The sequence below is a fragment of the Bos mutus genome, chromosome 26, assembly GCF_027580195.1.
Source record: "Bos mutus isolate GX-2022 chromosome 26, NWIPB_WYAK_1.1, whole genome shotgun sequence".
NCBI lineage: Eukaryota > Metazoa > Chordata > Mammalia > Artiodactyla > Bovidae > Bos > Bos mutus.
Window position 1 is genome coordinate 50,449,585 of NC_091642.1, and position 20,691 is coordinate 50,470,275.

The 20,691-nt window shown below is 37.6% G+C and overlaps 1 protein-coding gene across 1 annotated transcript; it reads left to right on the plus strand.

Moving 5' to 3' along the window:
• Positions 1 to 1,216: 1,216 nt before the first annotated feature.
• CISD1 (CDGSH iron sulfur domain 1) lies at positions 1,217 to 19,394 on the plus strand. The gene is made up of 3 exons (XM_005895850.2): positions 1,217 to 1,374; positions 8,949 to 9,154; positions 18,989 to 19,394. The coding sequence occupies exons 1-3, from the start codon at positions 1,350 to 1,352 to the stop codon at positions 19,076 to 19,078; spliced, it is 321 nt and encodes a 106-aa protein (XP_005895912.1). The 5' UTR covers positions 1,217 to 1,349; the 3' UTR covers positions 19,079 to 19,394.
• Positions 19,395 to 20,691: the final 1,297 nt, after the last annotated feature.

Here is a 20,691-nt window from a genome sequence, read left to right on the forward strand (position 1 = left end):
GCGACGACAGCCCCACCTCCCGCGCCCCCGCCCCCTCCCGCCGTCCTCCAGTCCCCTTAGCTGCCGCGTGCGCGTCAGCGCCGCCTGCACGGCCGCCTCCGCCGCTAGCTTCCTACTGCGCGACCCGCGGCAGCCGCCGCTACTGAGCATGCCCAGAGGCAGCCCGACGGGACCCCCGAGGCGGGGCGCGCGCTCGGCGCTGCCCCGGCGAGCGGAAGAACCTGGAAGGGGCAAGCACAAGCGGAGCTCTTCTCACCCCCACCCGATGGGCCTTTTGGTGCAGCCCGGGCTGTTCCTTCATTCATTCAGTACGCGCTTCAGCGCGTCCCCGGCTTAAAGATGTCTGGTTCTTGCAGTTGTAAGGGGCAGTCAGTCACTCGTTAAGAGTTGGGAGGCAGAAGCGTTACCCTGGGTGGCTTGGGAGACCACCTTTTACCGCAATCACCTCCCTCCAACTCCCGCTCCGGAAAGATATAATAGGAGTAAAACCAGGCAGCCTTCGAACACCCTTTAAGAAATCCTATCTTCCTCACCAAATTGGTGCCTCTAAACAACTTATAACAAGTTATAAACAACTTATTCAAAAAATTTTGAAACCAACACTAATTTCAGACTGTAGAAGATAGGAAATAATCTTAATTTTTTTTAAGTGAGCACGTTTTTTAAAATAAACGAGCAGGATGTTTTTTATTTCTCTCTCTCTCCCACTGGACCCTTAGCGCAAGTTCCAAGATGCTCCATAGATGGAGAATTGTGTCGAAATCAGGAGAAAAAAAAAAGAGGGGGTGTGCACACCGGGAGCGAGGGGGAGATTCTGGGATGGGACACCACTGTTGGTTCCTGTGTTTGGCATTTCAAATGAAAACTGGACCTGGCCTTACAAGTACCAGACTAAGCAAGAAATTTGGGAGTGAAATCTTGGATATCCGTCTATGGCAAGTGTTATATCAGCACATACAATGTGCCCTCGTAAATCCACCTGGGAGAGACATAAAACCTGGCCCGGACTCTCTATTCCAAAGGTAGGTCCGCTGGGCTCCAGGACCAAACCCCTCAGGATTGCGCAAACTCAGTTGCTACCTCTCTTAGTCTCTTCCTCCTCCCTCCTCTTGTGGCTGTCAAATTCCGTACTCAACACTTTCTAAAGGTCCGGGACTAAGCTCCGCGCATGCTCAGTATCAGCCCGGGTGCTTAATACACACGTGCTGACGGACAGTCGCGGCGCCTGCGCGGTAGCTGCCTGGAGTCAGTGCCCTTAGGACGGACGCCTGTCGCACCTTGACTCCTGCTGTCCGCGCGAGCCGGTTTGTGCTCACTGTCCTGTGCACACCCTTGCAAGCATCGGCGCCATGAGTATGACTTCCAGCGTACGAGGTGAAGTGGGGCATGGGAGTGGGTGCCGCTGGCGGCCTGCGCACTGGTTGCAGCTTACTCAGCACCTCCTTGGACTGATACAGCTGCCGTGCGTTCCCGCCAGTCCTGTAACCTTGAAATACAGAAGGGCAAAAGCTCCGCGGGCCTGCAGGCTCCCCGGGCCGCATGGGGCAAGGGGGTGAGATCAGGCTACGATCGCGGGGCATGAGTGCCGTGGGAGCCATGCGTGCCGTGGGAGCCATGCAGGTATCTACCCAGGTCTAGACCTCGTTTCCCCTAGCTAGCTAAACCCTAAATCCTAATGATCCCACTACGCTGCTAGCTTTTCTTGTTCTCCCCTGAAACTCCTGTTAGGTCACAGGGCTTGGGGAAAAAGGAAAGGTGAAAACAAAAGCAAAAAAACAAACAAACCAAAAAACCCTTCCCCCTTCTCAAGGTTTAAATCACCGTGGAGCGAAAACGTGGATTTCCTGCAGCTCTCAAGCTATGCATGACTAATCACATCTTAGTTTTGCACATTTTTTTTAAAAGGAAGAAACCCAATCCGAGGTCTTCAGTTTTACCAGTTTGGGTTTTTTTTTTTTTTCAATTACGCCTCTGGCATCTGGCGCTCGGTGGCGGTAGTCCAGGAGAGAGGATTGAAAACAGTTCGTTGAGCCTTCACGTTTCTCAGCCTTGCTTCCCTAGTGCTGGTACCTAGCTTTCTGAAATGTTACTTCACAGAAGGTCCGATTAAAATTAAGGGACTTTCTAGAAGTCAATTAATATGGAGCTTCACTTTATAGCAACTCTTAGTGGTAGTATAATTGTCAGTATAATAATGTATACCCGCTGCGTGATAGAAGTGATCTTTGCCCAGATATAAAACACCACACCTCAAGGTTTGGTTCCCTGTAAAAGTAGTTAGGTAAAGAGATTGTCCAGAAGTTAATTTAAAATAGCCTTATTGATTCATGTAGTGCCAGGTTCTGTAACAGATCCCTGGTAACTTGTGCCCTAATTTTGTAATAGATTCTATAAATTGGAGAATTCACTTGTAGCCAAAAGTTACCTAACTGAATGAGAGTGATAACGCATGACATTTTAAAGTTACTAATGCAGTATATAAGAGCTGGTTATTTGCACAACTTATTTTCAAGTTTTGAAAGTTTTTATTTCACCTAAAAGCATAAGGATTGTTGTGAGGACCAAAGCCTTTGTAAATCACCTCTACTTTCACAAATACTGTGCCTTCTTTCACAAATACTGTGGTGTGGCAAGGGACAGATCCATTTAGATCTCAAATTCTCCTACTCTGTTTTTAAACCAAACCTGTTCATTGCTATAGATTGAAAATCAGCTTAAATTTTTTGATTTGGGGGAGGATGATCATGTCATTTCTCAGTTCAGATCAGATCAGATCAGTCGCTCAGTCGTGTCCGACTCTGCGACCCCATGAATCGCAGCACGCCAGGCCTCCCTGTCCATCACCAACTCCCGGAGTTCACTGAGACTCACATCCATCGAGTCAGTGATGCCATCCAGCCATCTCATCCTCTGTCGTCCCCTTCTCCTGCCCCCAATCCCTCCCAGCATCAGAGTCTTTTCCAATGAGTCAACTCTTTGCATGAGGTGGCCAAAGTACTGGAGTTTCAGCTTTAGCATTTCTCAGTTAAGTAAGTGAATTATATATATGCTTTATAGTTTGTGTATATATTATATTGTTATAAAGGGAATAGGATGGTATTTGGCACTGGACAGAGGAGCCTGGTGGGCTACAGTCCATGGGATCACAAAAGAGTCAGACATGACTTAGCAACTAAACCCACCATAACAACAAAGCACGAAATAAATAAATGTTAAATAAAAAATAAAAGGGTGTGTATATGCATGCAGAATTCTTGTTTATATTCAGGTAAAAAAATAATGGGTGGGAGACTTCCCTGAGGGTCTGGTGTTTAGGACTCGGGACAGATGGAGTAGCAAATCTCTTAGAAAAAAGCTTCATCTAAATTATTTCATCTGATTGATGATTGTCATTTACAGATTTATTGCTACTTCTGTTTCAGGTATTCCTTTGGAAAAGGTGTGTGGATTCATTACATATTCTAATGTATTGTCTATAGATATAAGATAAAGTCAAGCATGTATCTGCTGATACTTTTTAAGTTGACCTATCTTTATACTTAGAAGTGTCTCTTAATAGTAAGCTGCTGGGGTGGCTCAGATGGTAAAGAATCCGCCTGCAATGCAGGAGACCCGTGTTTGATCCCTGGGTCGGGAAGATCCCCTAGAGAAGAAAATGGAAACCCACTCCAATATTCTTGCCTGGAGAATTCCATGGACAGAAGAGCCTGGCAGACTACAGTCCGTGGGGTTGCGAAGAGTCAGACATGACTGAGCAAATGTCACTCACTCACTTCCAATGCAGGGGTCCTGGGATCCGTCCTTGGTCGGAGAACTAAGACCCTGTATGCCACTCGCCTCACCCAAAAATTAAATAAATAAATTACAATAAGAATAATAAAATACATTTTAAAAAATAATGGTTGGGCTAGAAATAAAATGAATGCAGATCAGGTCAGGACATGAATCTGATGGAGGCAATGAGGATGAGTAATTGGAATTGTAATCCAACAATCCCAGTCAGAGACATGGTTTTTGGTACCCACTTTTTTTCTTTACTGATGTATAATTGACATTCTTATACCAAACTTTTTATGTAATGTCTGTGAGTGTGTGTTTGTATGTGTCCATGTCCAATTCTTTGTGACCCCATGGACTATAGCTTGATAGACTTCTCTGTCCATGAAATTTTCCAGGCAAGAATACTGGGGTGGGTTGCCATTTCCTACTCCAGGAGATCTTCCTGACCCAGGGATTGAACCCGAAACTCTTGCATCTCCTGCATTAGCAGGCAGAGTCTTTATCACTGGTGCCACCTGAAAAGCCCCTTTTTATAGGACACCAAATATTTATTGCAGTTTTAGAAACTATAAGAAACATTAAGCAGCTTTCACTGCTACAGAGTCCCCGTTCTCAAATGACTCTTCTTCATACCCAATAGATGACTTCTAGGAAGTTTACTAAACTTCTTGCTCCTCTATATCTCTAAAACTCATTGAATCTGCTCTCATCTTTAATCCCTTTCCTTCTACTTTAAAATAGGTGTTAGGCTATCTGCCTGGTGCTTTGTTATGTAACCCAAACCCTGAGCACTACAATGGAGGTGGTGGTTTAGTTACCAAGTGGTGTTTGACTTTTTGGGACCCCATGGACTGTAGCCCTCCAGACTCCTCTGTCCATGGGATTTTCTAGGCAAGAATACTGGAGTGGTTGCCATTTCCTTCTCCAGGGAATCTTTCCAACCCTGGTCTCCTATGTTGCAGGGGGATTTTTTACCGACTGAACCATCAGGGAAGCCACCACCACTACAATGCACGTAACCAAAACTAATCCTCTGACTGTTATATTGTTGTCTCTTTTATTGAAACTAACTATAATTTTCCATTCCATTTAATCTCAACATATAAAAATACTGCTTGGGTTCAATAGATTTATCGAGTCATTTAAAGGATTTGTTTTTTATCTGAGAAGGAATGTGCAGATCATACTGCAAATAAAGGAGATAGCTCCTATAGGTTATAAGCAATATATAATGAAGCTCCTATAGGTTATAAGCAATAAATAATGAAGGGACTTGGGAGCTATCGATGAAACAAGATTGGCAGAGAATTGATATTTGTTGGAGCTGAGTGAGGGTAAGTGGGAGTTCATTACACTATTTTCTATGTTGATCTGAAGCATTCCATAATGAAGTTTTATTTTTAATCTCAGGAAGTATTTGAATTCCACACTTTGATACTGAAGGATAAGACGAGGCCAAAGAGAAGTCATTTTTATGAGAGCAATGTGATAGTAGGATGGACAGATGGAGTAGCAAATTCAAATTATAAATCTGTTATATCTTTTTATTAAACTAACATTGGACACTGCCTGTACACTGGTCCTGGAAAGAAAAACATTACCAGGCATATCCTACAGATCTGAGAGAGACCCAAGAAAGGCAGAGACTTAAGCACAGCTCCCCTCCCCCTCTCCTGAGGTGGAGGGTACATTCTGATTCCATGGCAGTTGACACTGGTTAGGAGAGAACAGTTTGGGGCCGAAAAGGGGCTAAAGGAAAAGAAGCAGGGTGAGATTTCTGTCTTGGGTTAAAGCAAATGATTCCCACAGTAAAGAAAAGTTAAGAAATGAGTTATAAATGAGGGTATGGGATTTGGGAACAAGTTGATGTTTTCTCTATCTGTAGTTAATACTAAGAAAACCAAAGATTATATACAAAGAATGTAAGCCAAGGGAAGAGTAAGAAAGAGAAGGATTATTTAAAAATGTATTTTTTGTATTTTCTATATTGGCATATGTGATAATTGTGTAGATAGAAAGCATGGTTAAGCAAAGGAAGGATTTGATCTAACTATAGCACTACTTACATTGAGAGAGGCACACAAAAAAGGGAAGTAAGGATAACTAGAAGAGGCAGAAATGAAGCTCAGGATATTTCTGGACCCCAATTTTGAAAGAATGTCTGAAAGGTGCCAACTGAAATATCTTTAGAAATTAGGTCTTGATAAAATCCCTTGTTTACCCTGAGATTGTGTCTGTTGTTCATAGATGTATACACTATCAAGAACTAAATGTTACTTGGGTTTTGCTTATTGCTTTTATCTGTTTACTGTCTTCGGTTTTCAATTCTTTGTCCATTGTAATTGTTGACTTTGGAATCCATCATTATTCTCATCTATCTCCGTATAGTTTCCTTTTCTCTCTTTTCCCTAGAGTTGCCAATGGCATCCATAGCTTTTTGCCAGAAAGACTGATTCAGGCTGCAGTAATGAAATGATAAAACAGCAACATTTTTCTTATTCTGGGAACTTTTACATCTGTCTCTAATGAGGTTAGAGAATTAGAATTTGGGAAGAGGAGGGAGGGATGGAAGTTGTTTTCTTAAGACCTTATCTAACTCTATGATTCTATCAAACTCATTGGAGCAAATGCAAAGCCATTTCCCTAGCACACATATGGTGCCGTGAAATTTATATACTGTCATAAGTGACCCTCCTTGGGTTAGGTTAACAGAGTACATGTTTTGAGACAAATTAATCCTAGCCAATTGTAGTTGTTTTTCAGTCTCAGACATTTATATATTATGTAGGTGCCATTAGAACAAGTATGTTAGCAATACTTCAAATTTCACCTCCAAAGTAAGTAGTAACTAAGATCAACAGCATTTAGGGAGTTATTTTATTTCAGTCTTTTGGCTGTTTCCCACTTTTAAGTTTGCCCTAAGGATTCAGCATTCAGAAGACATAATTGAATATATACCTTCGAAGCTCTATTTTAGCCCATTTTGTGATGGGTAATTAGCTATTCGGAGTGGCTTTCCCTTAGCTAAGACGTGGATTCCCATACCTCCTGACATTTTATTAAGGGAATTCCATGATTGAAAAAATGCATCAGAAAGGAAGATCTTGAATCAAACTAGAAATCAGAGCTAGTGTCAGCCCTGCTTGGAGTTGCCACAGAATGATACTATGAAGCAGGTAAAATTCAAGGCAGGGAACTCTCCGGCAATCCAGAGGTTAGGAGTCCATGCCTTTATTGCCATGGGCCTGGGTTCAATCCCTGGTCAGGGAATTAAGATCCCATAAGATGCACAGTGGAACCAAAAACAAAAAATATATATCCTTTATCACTGAGGGGAAAAAAAAAAACGTTTGTAATAAAGAAATTTTTTAGCAATTTTTGATTAATGAAATATAGCATTCAAGACAAATCTATACAAGGTGTGTAGCTGAAAATATCTTTCAATGAGGCCAAAGGTTTGAAGCTGTCAAATGACTTATTAACTTTTCGCAGTCATGCAGCACATGGGAAGGGCATAAAGTTAATGTTTGTTTTAGGGGATTATAGCAGGGAGGAATAGAAGGGTTACGTTGCCAGAAAAACAAACTAAATTTTTTCGCAGATAAAAATACTGTGGTTGAAAACAGGAGCCAAGGAACATGCTAATTAGAAACACTTGATAAAAACTAAATTATTAAACAAGCTAGAAGAGAAGACTAAGATAAAAGGAACTAAGTGGGAGAATGGTTATTTCCTTCCATTAGAAGTTTTGTAAGAATGAGCTCCAATTTTATATAAGATACAATTAGATTCAGTGATTACTCACATTAGTACAATAAGAAATTTGACTCAGTAGTGCAAGTAAGCCATACAGTTAATTATTCATTTTATGTTTTTATTTGGCTTTGGAATGTGTTTTTTGTACTTATCTCTCTAGGGCTTTATTTGATAGTCTGGGAACTTATTTCAAACACTGAGAAGATCTGACTCAGGAAATGCTGGGACGCAGTCCAGTGTGTTTATCCTGACCCCTGTTCAACTTTTTCCTGCAGTCCACTCCATGCTGGGACTAGACAACTCTCCTCTGAGGCTGAGGCTAACCAGACTATGCAGCACCCTCTTCTCTCCACAATTCTCTGGAACTGGGGTAGTTGTTAAGTGCTTGGATTTCCAAAGGATCCTTGAAAAGCTACTTTAAAAAAGAATAAATAGATGGCCTATTAGTCAAGCAAATAATTGGGCAGGAAAATGTCATTTTTTTTAAATTTTTTTTAACACTGAAAACATTTTGTATTGAGGTTTAGTCTATTAACAATATTGTGATAGTTTCAGGTGAATAGTGAAGGGACTCAGCCATACAAACAGTCATTAAATTTAAAATGAATTTGTAGAGAATTCAGATCATCCACTACTGGATCATGGAAATTTAGAATTTATTAAAGGAGAATCTAACTAATTATATTAATTATATTTTCTATGAAATTAGTATATTCTGGTTTTTATTTTAATGAGACACTTTGAAATTAAAAAACAAAAAAAATTTGCATGACTTGAAGACCAGAATACTGCTGGATATATTCCTTTGAATGTTTAATATTAAGGCTTGGTTTAATTTTGTCCTTTCTTGCTTTTTCTTTGGATAGCATTTCTCTTTGAAGTTATTCCTTTTTAAATGACTATAGGACCTATTTAAATGAACTCTGATGAGTCATTTTGTTAACATAAGCACCTCCTGATAGTAAGAGGGATAAGGGGTTCTTGTTTGTAATCTGAATTTTTATGGCCTTATTTGTAACCTGAATTTTGTTATGTATCAGTTTTTTTTGCTTTTTTTTTAAGCAATGTGCAGGCTCACAGGTTACTTTAAATCTGTTTATGAACACTTTTAAATGATTACTAAGCCTTGTTTTTCCTTCTCCAACCATGAAATAATTTTTAAGTTTCTCTCTTCTATCTTAATTTAGCTAACATCACTCAATAGAAAATATGCAATTGCCTCCATAAGGGCTGGGGAAAGTTTTAACAAGGGACCACTACACCAGTGTGTTTTGATCATTTTATTAACATTAAAAACCTTTGACTGTTGGGATACTTAATACTCAAAACTTGGATTTCCTGAATGTTCTTGTTAGATTATTAGTATGCATTTTGGTTTTGATAATTATTCCTGTTTTCCTTCCCTATTCTAGTTGAATGGATCGCAGCTGTTACCATTGCTGCTGGAACAGCTGCAATTGGTTATCTAGCTTACAAAAGATTTTATGTTAAAGATCATCGCAACAAATCTATGGTAAACCCTCACATCCAGAAAGATAACCCCAAGGTAGTACATGCTTTTGATATGGAGGATTTGGGAGATAAAGCTGTGTACTGCCGTTGTTGGAGGTCCAAAAAGGTAAGAGAAACAAGTCCTTTATGTCAATGTCATTTTTAATGTAACATTTCTTTTTAAACTATTCTGTCAAGCTGGCATCACCATGAATTGTTAAGATATCTGTTCTTTGGGCTTCCCTGGTGTCTCAATCGGTAAAGAATCCACCTGAAATGCAGGAGACCTGGAGTCCTTGGATCGGGATGATCCCTTGGAGAATGAAATGGCAACCCATTCCAGTATTTTTGCCTGGAAAGTCCCATGGACGGAGGAGTCTGGTGGGCTGCAGTCCATAGGGTCTCAAGAATCAGACACAACTTAGCAACTACACCACCAGCACCACCATCCCTTCTTCTTTTCTTTCTCTTTTTAATGGAATCTCTGTTTTCTCTATTTTCTGTGTACCCTTCAGGAATATATTTACTGAAATGTATAACCAACATGCAGTAAAGTTACATCACACCCTTGTTGAGTTAGGTGATTGTAACCATATTCTTTGCCAAAGAAGAAGGAAAAATTCCTTTGCTTATGTTTAGAATTTCCTCCCCAAGTGTGTCTTAGTGTCCACTATCCCAGGAAAAGGAGTATGCAGCCTAAATAAAAAGAGAAACAAAAAATTAAATAAACTAATAAATAAATACAAAGAGAAATAGGTCTTTTTTTTTTTCCTCTCTCTCTCCTCTTGGGATTTCAAGCTCCTGGATTCTAGGATAAGTTTTGGAAATATCTAGAGATTCATCTGAAACTATCACGACATTGTTTGTTAATTAGCTAGTAGCTCTGTTGGTAAAGAATCCTCCTGCAGCGTAGGAGACCTGGATTCAATTCCTGGGTCAGAAAGATCCCCTGGAGAAGGGATAGGCTACCCATTCCAGTATTCTTGAGCTTCTCTTGTGGCTCAGCTGGTAAAGAATCTGCCTACAATACAGGAGACCTGGGTTTAATCCTTAGGTTGGGAAGATCCCCTGGAGAAGGCTACGACCCACTCCAGTGTTCTGGCCTGGAGAATTCCATGGACTATACAGTCCATGGGATCGCAAAGAGTCAGACATGACTGAGTCTTTACTTTATACCTCAATAGAAAATAAGTTTTTTTTTAATAAATAAAAATTAAATGCTAGTTTAAAAAAAAAGAAAGAAATATCAAGAGAAACTATTAGAAAATTGCCCCTGAAGATTTCTTACCTAGTACATATGTACTGACCCTGTATCCTAAGCTTTCTTTAAGCTGCAACTCCTATATTTAAATATCTAACACAAGATTTTTTTGTATCTTTTTTTCTTTTGTGAGAATTGCATTTTATCAAGTTCCATTTGGAAGTATCTCTGGGATACCTGCAGCTTCTAGATAATGATGACAGCTAGTGATCTAAAGATGGTAAAATGTTCTTCTAAGGTCATCTTGAAAAGCTTCATACATTGAATGACTTCAGAATTTCTGGTATATTTAGAGAAATATGATGGCATACTGTGTGTACTGCCACTATTTAGCATTTAAATAAAATAGGTTTGATACTATGAGGCCTAAGAACATAGACAATAAAAACGATGTATCTACTTCTGAAACCATGTTGTATCTACTTCTGAAACCATGTTGTATCAGGGACCTCGTCCCACAGTGGAAAGCCATTATCACAAATTACATATTGCAGATAAGGAAAAAGTCACATACCAGGTACTGGAAAGCATATTCTACTTACCCCTTTCTCTGGCTGCAGTTGATGTTGTATAATCCAGTGGTGACACACCACTTAGATTATGTCATTCTGTTTGAAAACTGCTTGATGAACATAAGGAATATGAACCAAAAATTAATAGTCCCATTACAACAAATTGTTCCTTCACAAGAGCACTGTTCATTTGGAGTGTGGGATTGTTTATACGTACTCTTGAGGTTGCTAGAAAATAATCCTCAATAATATTCTATAGTCTAGATTTGTGTTTTTTTTTTTAATTAACACCTATAATAGGTTTCATTCTCTAGTTGCTCACCAAGATACAAAAAGTAATATCTTTAGAAATTAAGGAATTTCTAAGTCCAGAGTTGTATTGATTCTTTAGTCAGTGATCTAAAATAGTTCATTTAGCTTCTATTACTAGATACATACATGAGAACACTTGAAATAGTGAAACAGCAGGTGTCATAAATATGTACAGTTGGTGCACTATGAGTGCTTTAAATGAAAGAGCTTGTTACACTGTGGGCTCGAATTTTCTGGAAAGACATAGTGATATCCATAGGAATTCAATTGCCCCCTGGGAAGATGAATCAATGAAGACTCTAGTCTGATCCTCGTACCTGCTTCCTCAAAAGAATAAGTCTGAATCAAAAATCTTAAGTACCAAGGAAACAGTTCACCTCAAACTGGGAGTTGAACCTGTGTGCAGGGTCTCGAACCCAGCCAGAACCCTGCTTGGGACTGTAGCCCATGTGGTAGGGACTAGAGCCCAGTATTCCAATGATCTTATATGGAGGCTTAAGTTCTAGTGGAAGTCGACTTGTTTGCCGTCTTGGACCTGTTTGGTTCTAATCAGTTTGTGTCGTGTCCTTAGGCTACATCATTCTTTTAAAGATTGTGCCCTGCGCCTTTCCCTCCTGTTTCACCTTCGAAAGGAGTTTGCCTCCTGACATGGGGGAGCTCCCTGTCAGGGAGTTCAGACATAAAGTTATACTTAAACCAGAGTGCTCACTGTGGGGAATGAAGAAAAACGAACAGATATATGAAACATTTTGAAGGAAGGATTAGCCAGTGAAGGAAGGATTAGCTGTGAATGATTTGTGTGGAAGACTGAGGGAGGAAAACTGAAGCTCACTGAAGTGTCTTGCTTAAGATAGGATCGTAGGGTTAGACCAGATGGTGCGATCAATGGAAATAAGGAATTCAGAATGAATGGCTGATTTTTCAGGACACCAATGATAAGTGCAATTTCAAAGAGTGACATTGAGGTAACATTTGAATAGAAACATACAGCAGTCTGAAGTGTGGGACTAAAGTTGAGACATCAGGGTTGGAGATAGCAATCAGCAGAACTGTGAGCCAAGTGTAGGAATGCAGCAGATCCTTGGTACAGATAAAAATCAAGGAAGGGCTAAGTAAGAAATCTTTGGAGAATTTTCTGTGTCTTCTAAAAAGGAAAAAGAGTCAAAAAAAGGAGATGAAATGGACACCAGAGTTAAATGAAAACTAATAATATCATGGCTTCAGAATGAAAAAGGGAAAAGTTTCAAAGAAGATTTTGTTATGAACATCAGTGTGTGCAAAAGACAAGGAGGTGAATAGACTATTAAACTAAGACTATGGGGTTAAGCAATTAGGCAATTGACCTTTTGGCATCATTTGAACAGAATAATTAGAACAGGAGCTGTGTCCAAGTTGATTATAGTATGAATGTGTAAATATGACACTGCATGGAAAGAGAAACACGATGACTGCTTGAGTGAAGCTAAGTAAAGAGTGTTTGCTTTGGTTGGGTGTTTGGACTGCAAGGAGATCTAACCAGTTGATCCTAAAGGAAATCAACCCTAAAGATTCATTTGAAAGATGGATGCTGAAACTGAAGCTGCAATACTTTGGCCATGTTATACAAAGACACAACTCATTGAAATTAACCCTGATACTGGGAAAGACTGAAGGCAAAAGGAAAAAGGTGTGGCATAGGATGAGATGGTTAGATAGTATCACCAACTCAATGGACATGAACTTGAGCAAACTCCAGGAGGTGGTAAAGGACAGGAGCCTGGCATGCTGCAGTCCATGGGGTCACAAATAGTCGGACATGACTAAGCAACTGAACAACAGCAACAAAGGGTCAATAAAGCAAATATGGGCTTTTACAAACTAAGATCTCAAGTATTTCAGGAAAAATCACAAATGGACACAAGCTAATGGGTTAAATGTTTCCGTTTTCTCAATGTCTTTTTTCTTTTTAAGCTTGTCTTTTATGTCATTATTAATCCTTTTTGCATCTATGATTTGTCTGTTCTGAATTTTCACTGAAGCTTGGGCACTTTTTATTCTCCCATGAGTGGATTCAGAGATCACTTTGAATGCTTTTCAAATTAGTGGATGTGCTTGTTCTCCAGAAATTTTTGAGAACTCCGCACATTCCTAAGGTTCTTTAAGGTTGTCACACAGGTGTCAAGTCATATATTTACATGTCTATGCACAGAAGGCCTATAACTGATAACTTTGATTAGATGGCTATATTGAGTTTTTATTCAGTAGTTTTTCTTCATATAAATGAGTTTTTATAATATTAATAATATGACAAAATTTAAGCTCCTATCCAAAAAAAAAAAGTTTCATGTGATATAAACTAATTCAATTTTAATTCATTCTTTTTTTATCAAAGTATAGTTAATTTACAATATTGTTTAAGTTTCAGTGTATATGTTTGGCTGGGTCCCTTTGCTGTTCACCTGAAACTATCACAACATTGCTTGTTAATCAGCTATACCCCAATACAAAATAAAAAGTTAAAAAAAAATATTGTGTAAGTTTCAGGTGTACAGTGTAGTGATTCAGTTTTGGGGTTTTTTTTCTTTTTTTTTTTGCTGATTATATTCCATTATAGGTTATTACAAGATATTGGATATAATTCTCTGTGCTATATAGTAAATCCATGTTGCTTATCTATTTTTTATGTGTGGTAGTTTGTATCTGTTAATCCCATACTCTTAATTTGTCCATCTCCCCTCTAATTCATTCTTAAGGTACAGTCACTAGTAACCTGTTGTGTGTTTCTAACATTTTGAGCAGTTTTCTCAGACCTAATGAATCAGATCTCTTAGTCATGTTCAGAAATTACATGCTTTTAACATGCTTCATCCCTCCTCTCTTCCCACCCACACCCCGACCCCCTGGTGTGGCCTCTGCTCTTCAGAAACTGGCCTGTTTCATAGTATTTCACAAAAGGGCTATCCCTAAGTAAAGTGAGAGAAAAAGGAGCCAATACAAAGGAAATGATTTTAAAACAACTACAGGGAGAAATCCCATCTGAGACAGTGGTAAGAGACTGGAAGGAAACAAAAGTACAAGCAATGATTTGAGATTCGCCCTTAACAAGAAATAGTCTTTCGAAACAAGGTGAGGGAACCTTGATATCAAAGGAACAGTGTTCAGCAGTCTTACTAGATTCCCACCCACTGAAAGTGAAAGTGAAGTTGCTCAGTCATGTCCGACTCTTTGTGACCCCATGGACTGTAGCCTACAAGGCTCTTCCCTCCATGGGATTCTCCAGGCAAGAGCACTGGAGTGGGGTGCCATTTCCTTCTCCAGGGCATCTTCCCTGACCCAGGGATCGAACCCGGGTCTCCCGCATTCCAGGCAGACGCTTTAACCTCTGAGCCACTAGGGAGCCCCTTACGCACCTCAAGTAGGTTACATCATTTACTGAGTTATGTGGTGACCATTAGGTAGCCAGGAGAAAGTTTGAACAAGGACCGAAGGAGAAAGCAGACTAAGAAATAAGAGGAAAGATCAGCCACTTCATATCAGGAGCTCAACTGAAATTGAAATGTAACTGGAGAATCATTTTCTTTCCTTTACAACTTCAGAATTTGAGTTGGGGTTTTTTGTTAGTGGTGGGTTTGTTTTTGTTTTGAGGGCCTGGGGTGTGATTATGGAAAGTCTCCATCCCATTAATGGTTAGAGGTGTGTTGCACTGACTCCCTTTCCTCACAGACACAATAGTCTAAACATTGGTTACATTGCTTGCCCAATCCATATGAAGACAGTCTTGTAAAGTCTTAATTTTTTCTTATGTATTTTCCTATTATATCTACTATCTTATGCTTAACATTGCTCAAGTTAAGTATATAAGAATGGTATAAAATGTCATATTCTCTCTTGTAGTCTCAAAGATCTCATTGCTTTTATTTTCTTTCTCAACCAAAGCAAGTTCATTCCTCAGAACAATTTATGGTAATGAGCCAGATTGCCCCAGGCAGCCTCCTTGGAAATTATAATCCAAACTCTAATTAAAAATACAAAGTTTAGAGAAGGAAGATTCAATTTTTTTTTTTTTAATTTTTGCAACTAGAGTAGATAATTCAAGGAGTATTTATTTATCTCCATGTTGAATCTCCCTAAAAACAGAAACAGCTTAATTTGGGATGTGGGAATCAACCATTAAGAAGAAACACATTTTGTGTTTTCTTATGAACATCCTGCCAAGTTTGCTAACTTTCCAAGAGGAGAACAAGGATTTCTAGGATTTTTTCCCCTAAACATTTATTCCCATCTCTTCTCCACACCCTGTATTCTCTAGTTGTAAAGCTGTTTGGGATTTGTAATTTTCTAATTGGGTTAACAAATGATAGGATATTTTCTGGACATACAGAGAATGCAGCCAATTTAATTTCTCAAAGTTTTCTCCAGGATTTGTTAATGAACAAACAGTGACATCTTAGAACAAATTTAGAATCATCTGTGAGCTAAATGTTTTCTCCTTATCAATTTTCTGATTCTTTTAAGTATTAATACTACATGAACTGAATTAAATATACCTTTTTTTTTTTTTAATTTCAGCCCTTTGCTTGACATTTTTAACACATTTAAAATTTTAAATGAAAGAGGGCTAATAAAATTCATGTTTTCATTATATTATTATTTAATACAAAACTGCTGTACTTTCTAGATTATGCTCGAAAGTATATATCCACCACATGTTTTCTTTCTCTTGCACAGAAAGGTAAAAAATGAAACAAGACACTTTCTGAAAAACATAAATATTGTCAGATAATTTGCCACTTGAATTTTTGTGCCAATAATTACCATTCTTTAGTTTATACTGTATTTAGAAATATGAGTTAATTTTAATAAATATATTTCATTAATACATATAGCATATTATGAAATTTCTAATCCTTTCTTGAAATAACTCATTTTGGCTCTTTGTTGTTTGTTGGAAAAGAAAAAGTTGAATCTTTTCATCATCTTAAAATAAGAAATCTCTAATAGATAAATACAGAATCCCTAATCTTCACATGAAGTTTGGGAAATTATTCTAATATTAGGTAATATAGGAAGTACTATTAAAAGATGTATTGGCCTCTGAACAGAATGATTTTGAATCCTGAGTTTACATTTTAAAGGAATTCAAAGCTTTATATACTTTTTTAAAAAATGCATAAAAATTAATTAAGAAATAGCCATGATCTACTTATTCACTCCTTTTTTCTGGAGGAGAAACATAAGTGAAAGTCACTCAGTCATGTCTGACTCTGTGACCCCATGGACTATACAGTCCATGGAATTCTCCAGGCCAGAATACTGTAGTGAGTAGCTATTCCCTTCTCCAGGGGATCTTCCCAACTTAGGAATCAAACCCAGGTCTCTTGCATTGCAGGTGGATTCTTTACCAGCTGAGCCACAAGGGAAGCCCTTTGGAGGAGGGGTGGGAAGTATAATTGATTTACAATGTTGTCTTAGTTTACAGCAAAGTGAATCAGTTATACATATACGTATATCCACTCTAGTTTCTTTGCCTGTATAAATTAACCGAGTAGTTAACCTATTTTATATACAGTAGTGTGTATATTTCAATCCTTATTTATGAAAATGGAGGTTTTTTGTTTTTTTTTTTACAATGCAAACCTTTTTTCTCACTGTAAAATCACCTGTGTTTGTATATTAAATATATGTCACTTTGAAATGCTGTTCTTTGCTGTGGAATACATTTCCATTTGATTTTTGTATGGCCTGTTTTGTCATCCATGCAAGAAAACCCTGAAAGCTTGAGTTCATCTTTTTGCTGCAAGGACTTGTTTGTAATATGAATATACTGTGCCACATCTTATTGACAGAAACAATTTAAATTTCATATATATCACATTTGTATTGCTACCCCAGGATAGATTTTACATCTAGAAATTTACAATATGATACCTTGAGTTTTTTTCAAGGTAGTTTTTAACTAATTTACTGCCCCTCAGAATTATATACAGATAGTAAAATTAAAATTGAATTTCTTTAATATCAACTAAATATTATTTTAGTCTTAGACACATTTCATCAAGGTTAAAGATTATATACCATCATTGTCTGGTTTCAGGTACTGAAAATTATACTTCCTTGGTGGAGTAATAAGGTGATCTTACTCTTCAGACCAAGACTCCTAGCATTTTACTCTTCTAAATAGGCCCCTTCAGTGGAAGAATGTACCTTATACCAAACAGGGAAGCTAGATTCTAGAGTGAAGGTATGTTCCAGACAAAAAGAATAAAACAAAGATTCTAGGTATCATCATTTGACATGAAATAAAAGTAAAAGGTAAAATATAGAAGGAAAGAAAATAATTTACTGATAATTGTAAAATCCTGAGAAACACCTAAAAACATTGTTGAGTTCTTATTTTTATCATTTAACAATAAAAAGGATATACTTGCAAAAAACAGGTGATATACAGGCACACACACACAAATATATATTTATATATATGTGATATATATCAAGAATAGTCAGATATGAAAATATATACTTAATACCTGTAAAACATATAAAGCAGAAATGTTCATATCAGAAAAATGCATGAGACCTAAGGATGAAGAACAGAAGAGAAATAGGACTTGGCTGAAAAACTCTCAAGTTTATTTGGAAGAATAAATAGGTAAACGATAAATCGGAAATTTTAACAAAGAAGAAATGTGAAGGAAAACCAGCCCTACCTAATACTGAAGCAATTTTAAACACAGTCATTATCTCGAAGTAGGCTGATGACTGTGATAGTGTGGAACCTATAAATAAGCACTTTATATGTAGACTTAGTTTTGATAAAATTTTAAATAAAGATATAACAATTTGGGAGGCAACCACTTCTAATAATATGGAAGCAACAGGTTCTTAAGTGCTGTTATTAGAACAGCATTTTGCAAATTGCAGTCCACAGAACATGAAGATAATGGACATCAAAGAAGTGTTTGTAAATCCAGTCAGCCTGGGAAATTTGAGGTTAAAATTGTGTGTGTATCTGTGTGTGTTTTTATTGGAGAATAATTGCTTTACAGTATTGTGTTGGTTCTGCCGTACGTCAACATGAATCAGCCACAGGTATACATGTGTCCTTTCCCTCCTGAACCACCCCTCCCAACTCCCACCCCATGTGTGTGTGTTTTTAATAGTAGATCCTCTTTAAAATAATAATATATGTTGTTAACCAGGAGAACTGTATACGTTTTTTGTATATGAAATGAAACCAAATCAGAATATTTTGCAGGACTTCTTAGTTTGCAGAGCTCACTTTGGGAAACACTGTGTTAAATATTTAGTTTTGTCCCCTTTCCTCCCACTGGACACCAAAATGTCTGTTTTATCTAAAATGTGAGATCTTGAAAACAAATGGAAATTTATCACATCTCCAGGAGAAAGAAGTCTCCATGATGGATATTAACAAGGGAAATACTGGCTTATTTGTATGAAAGAGAAATTAAGGATATGAACAAATAAAATAAAAAGGGTTGGGGTGAAAAATTGCTATAAAGTTGATTAGCAAGGATAATGAACAGATTGATTTTGAACAAATTATAAACTTAGACTCTTTCCAGTAGATAGGTTAGGGATACAATTCACTAGAAAGGAAATATGACTAGTACATAAACATAAAGAAGGTTTTTCACATCCATAAGCAGATATCACAAATGGAAATGCAGTTAATGATCTGTGTTTTATCCACAAGTCAATTTCTTCCTCCTCCTTAGTGTGTACACTTTATATATGCTCATTCAGAAAACCATCTCTAAGGTAGCCAAGAAAAATCTACTGAGTTATTATGTTATATATGTGAATTAAGTGTCATGCTACTCTGCCAAACATAATACTGATTTTGCAGTTAGACATTTCACATTCTTTCTCTTCCTAGTTCCCACTATGTGATGGATCTCACACAAAACACAATGAAGAAACTGGAGACAACGTGGGACCTCTGATCATTAAGAAAAAAGACACTTAAATGGACAGTTTTGATGCTGCAAACCAACTTGTCATGATGTTTCCTGATTGCTTAATTAGAATGACTACCACTTCCGTCTAATTCACCTCCCCTGGGTTCTAGATGTGTGGTAAACTATAGCTTTCATATTCACGGCATTTGCCTTACATGTGGAACCATTGTGGTGCACATCTGTTGAAACAAGGAAAAACAAAAAACCAATCTCATGGCCTGTGGGTTATTTTGGTCTCTTAAGGATCTGTTTCTTTACATTTAAAACTGACATTAGAATATAGTTGTATGTCAAAGTTAACGAATTAAATTATTCTCAAAATCATGTATGTGCAGATTGTACTTGTAAGTTTCAAAGAAGAATTAATCACAATTTAATATTACTTAGCCTAGAAAGTAAAATGGGTGTGATTAAGCTACATTAATCTCCTAATGACAATCTAGGAAAAGCCTATTGTGACCTTGGTTTTTTTCTTGATCGTAGTACTGATACTAAGAAAATACAGTTTCTGTGTTTTCAATCAAAATGAACTTTGAATGTTAATTCAATTATAAATGGGCCAGGTCAATAATAAAGAGACAGTAACTTCTTTGTATTCATCTTCCTAGATATTTAATCAATCCATTAAGGAAACCAATAGTCGAAATTTAGATCAAAGTAGTAAGAGATTTTAAGTTGTCATGAAGGATGTCTTAAAATGTTATGTTCCAGAATTCTCATCAAGGAGTGGCAAGCACTTGAACTGGGGACACTGAAGGAATTGGAGCACATAATGCCAAGTCTCTTGAACACTAAATACACATCCTTGGCAGAAATAGTGATAATGAGGGTAGATCAAAGACATGGGAAGATTTTTATTTCCTCATTCTCAATCACCAGGCATACAGTTACAAAAGAAGCTATTTTGGAGAGAAAAATAAGAATTATATGCTCTTTTAAATTATATAATCTTAAAAGCAAAACTTTGAAGACAAGTTTTTGTTTATGTAATATTCTTCAAAGACAGACCAGTAACTTTGCGTTTCATTGCTGATTTAGAAAAGAATATGAAAACTGAAGATAATGACAGGAATAGTTTTTATATATATATATATATATATGAAGACGTAGTTGGAAATTGACAAAGTTAACAGTAGTAATCAGTCATGTAGAATCCGGAATTACCTTGGAAGTAACAGGAGTCAGTGAAACCAAACATCAGTGTTATTATATTAAATATGCTCATTGGTATTTTTTAACATATTACTTTGTATATTACAGTAGATAGAGTTGATCCCAAAATTGTGTGTACCAGTTTTTAAGTAGTGCACATGACTTAGTTGAACTTGTCTTCAAAACACATCTTCACAAAATCTAAAGTTACTGAAACTGAGTGGGACCCTGTGGGGCTTTCTCCCAGGCCTTTCTGTCCCCCATTTCTTGTAGGCAAGACTCCAGCCATTATGACCTTCCACGAGTTGCAAAGGGTAGATTTGAACAGTTGCAAATCAAGAGAACAGCAGCCAAGAAATCACCTGAGGCAAGATTAAAAGAAGCAAAAAAGCTCATCAAGATTCAGTTCAGTTCAGTCGCTCAGTCATCTCCGACTCTGCGATTGCATGGACTGCAGCATGCCAGGCCT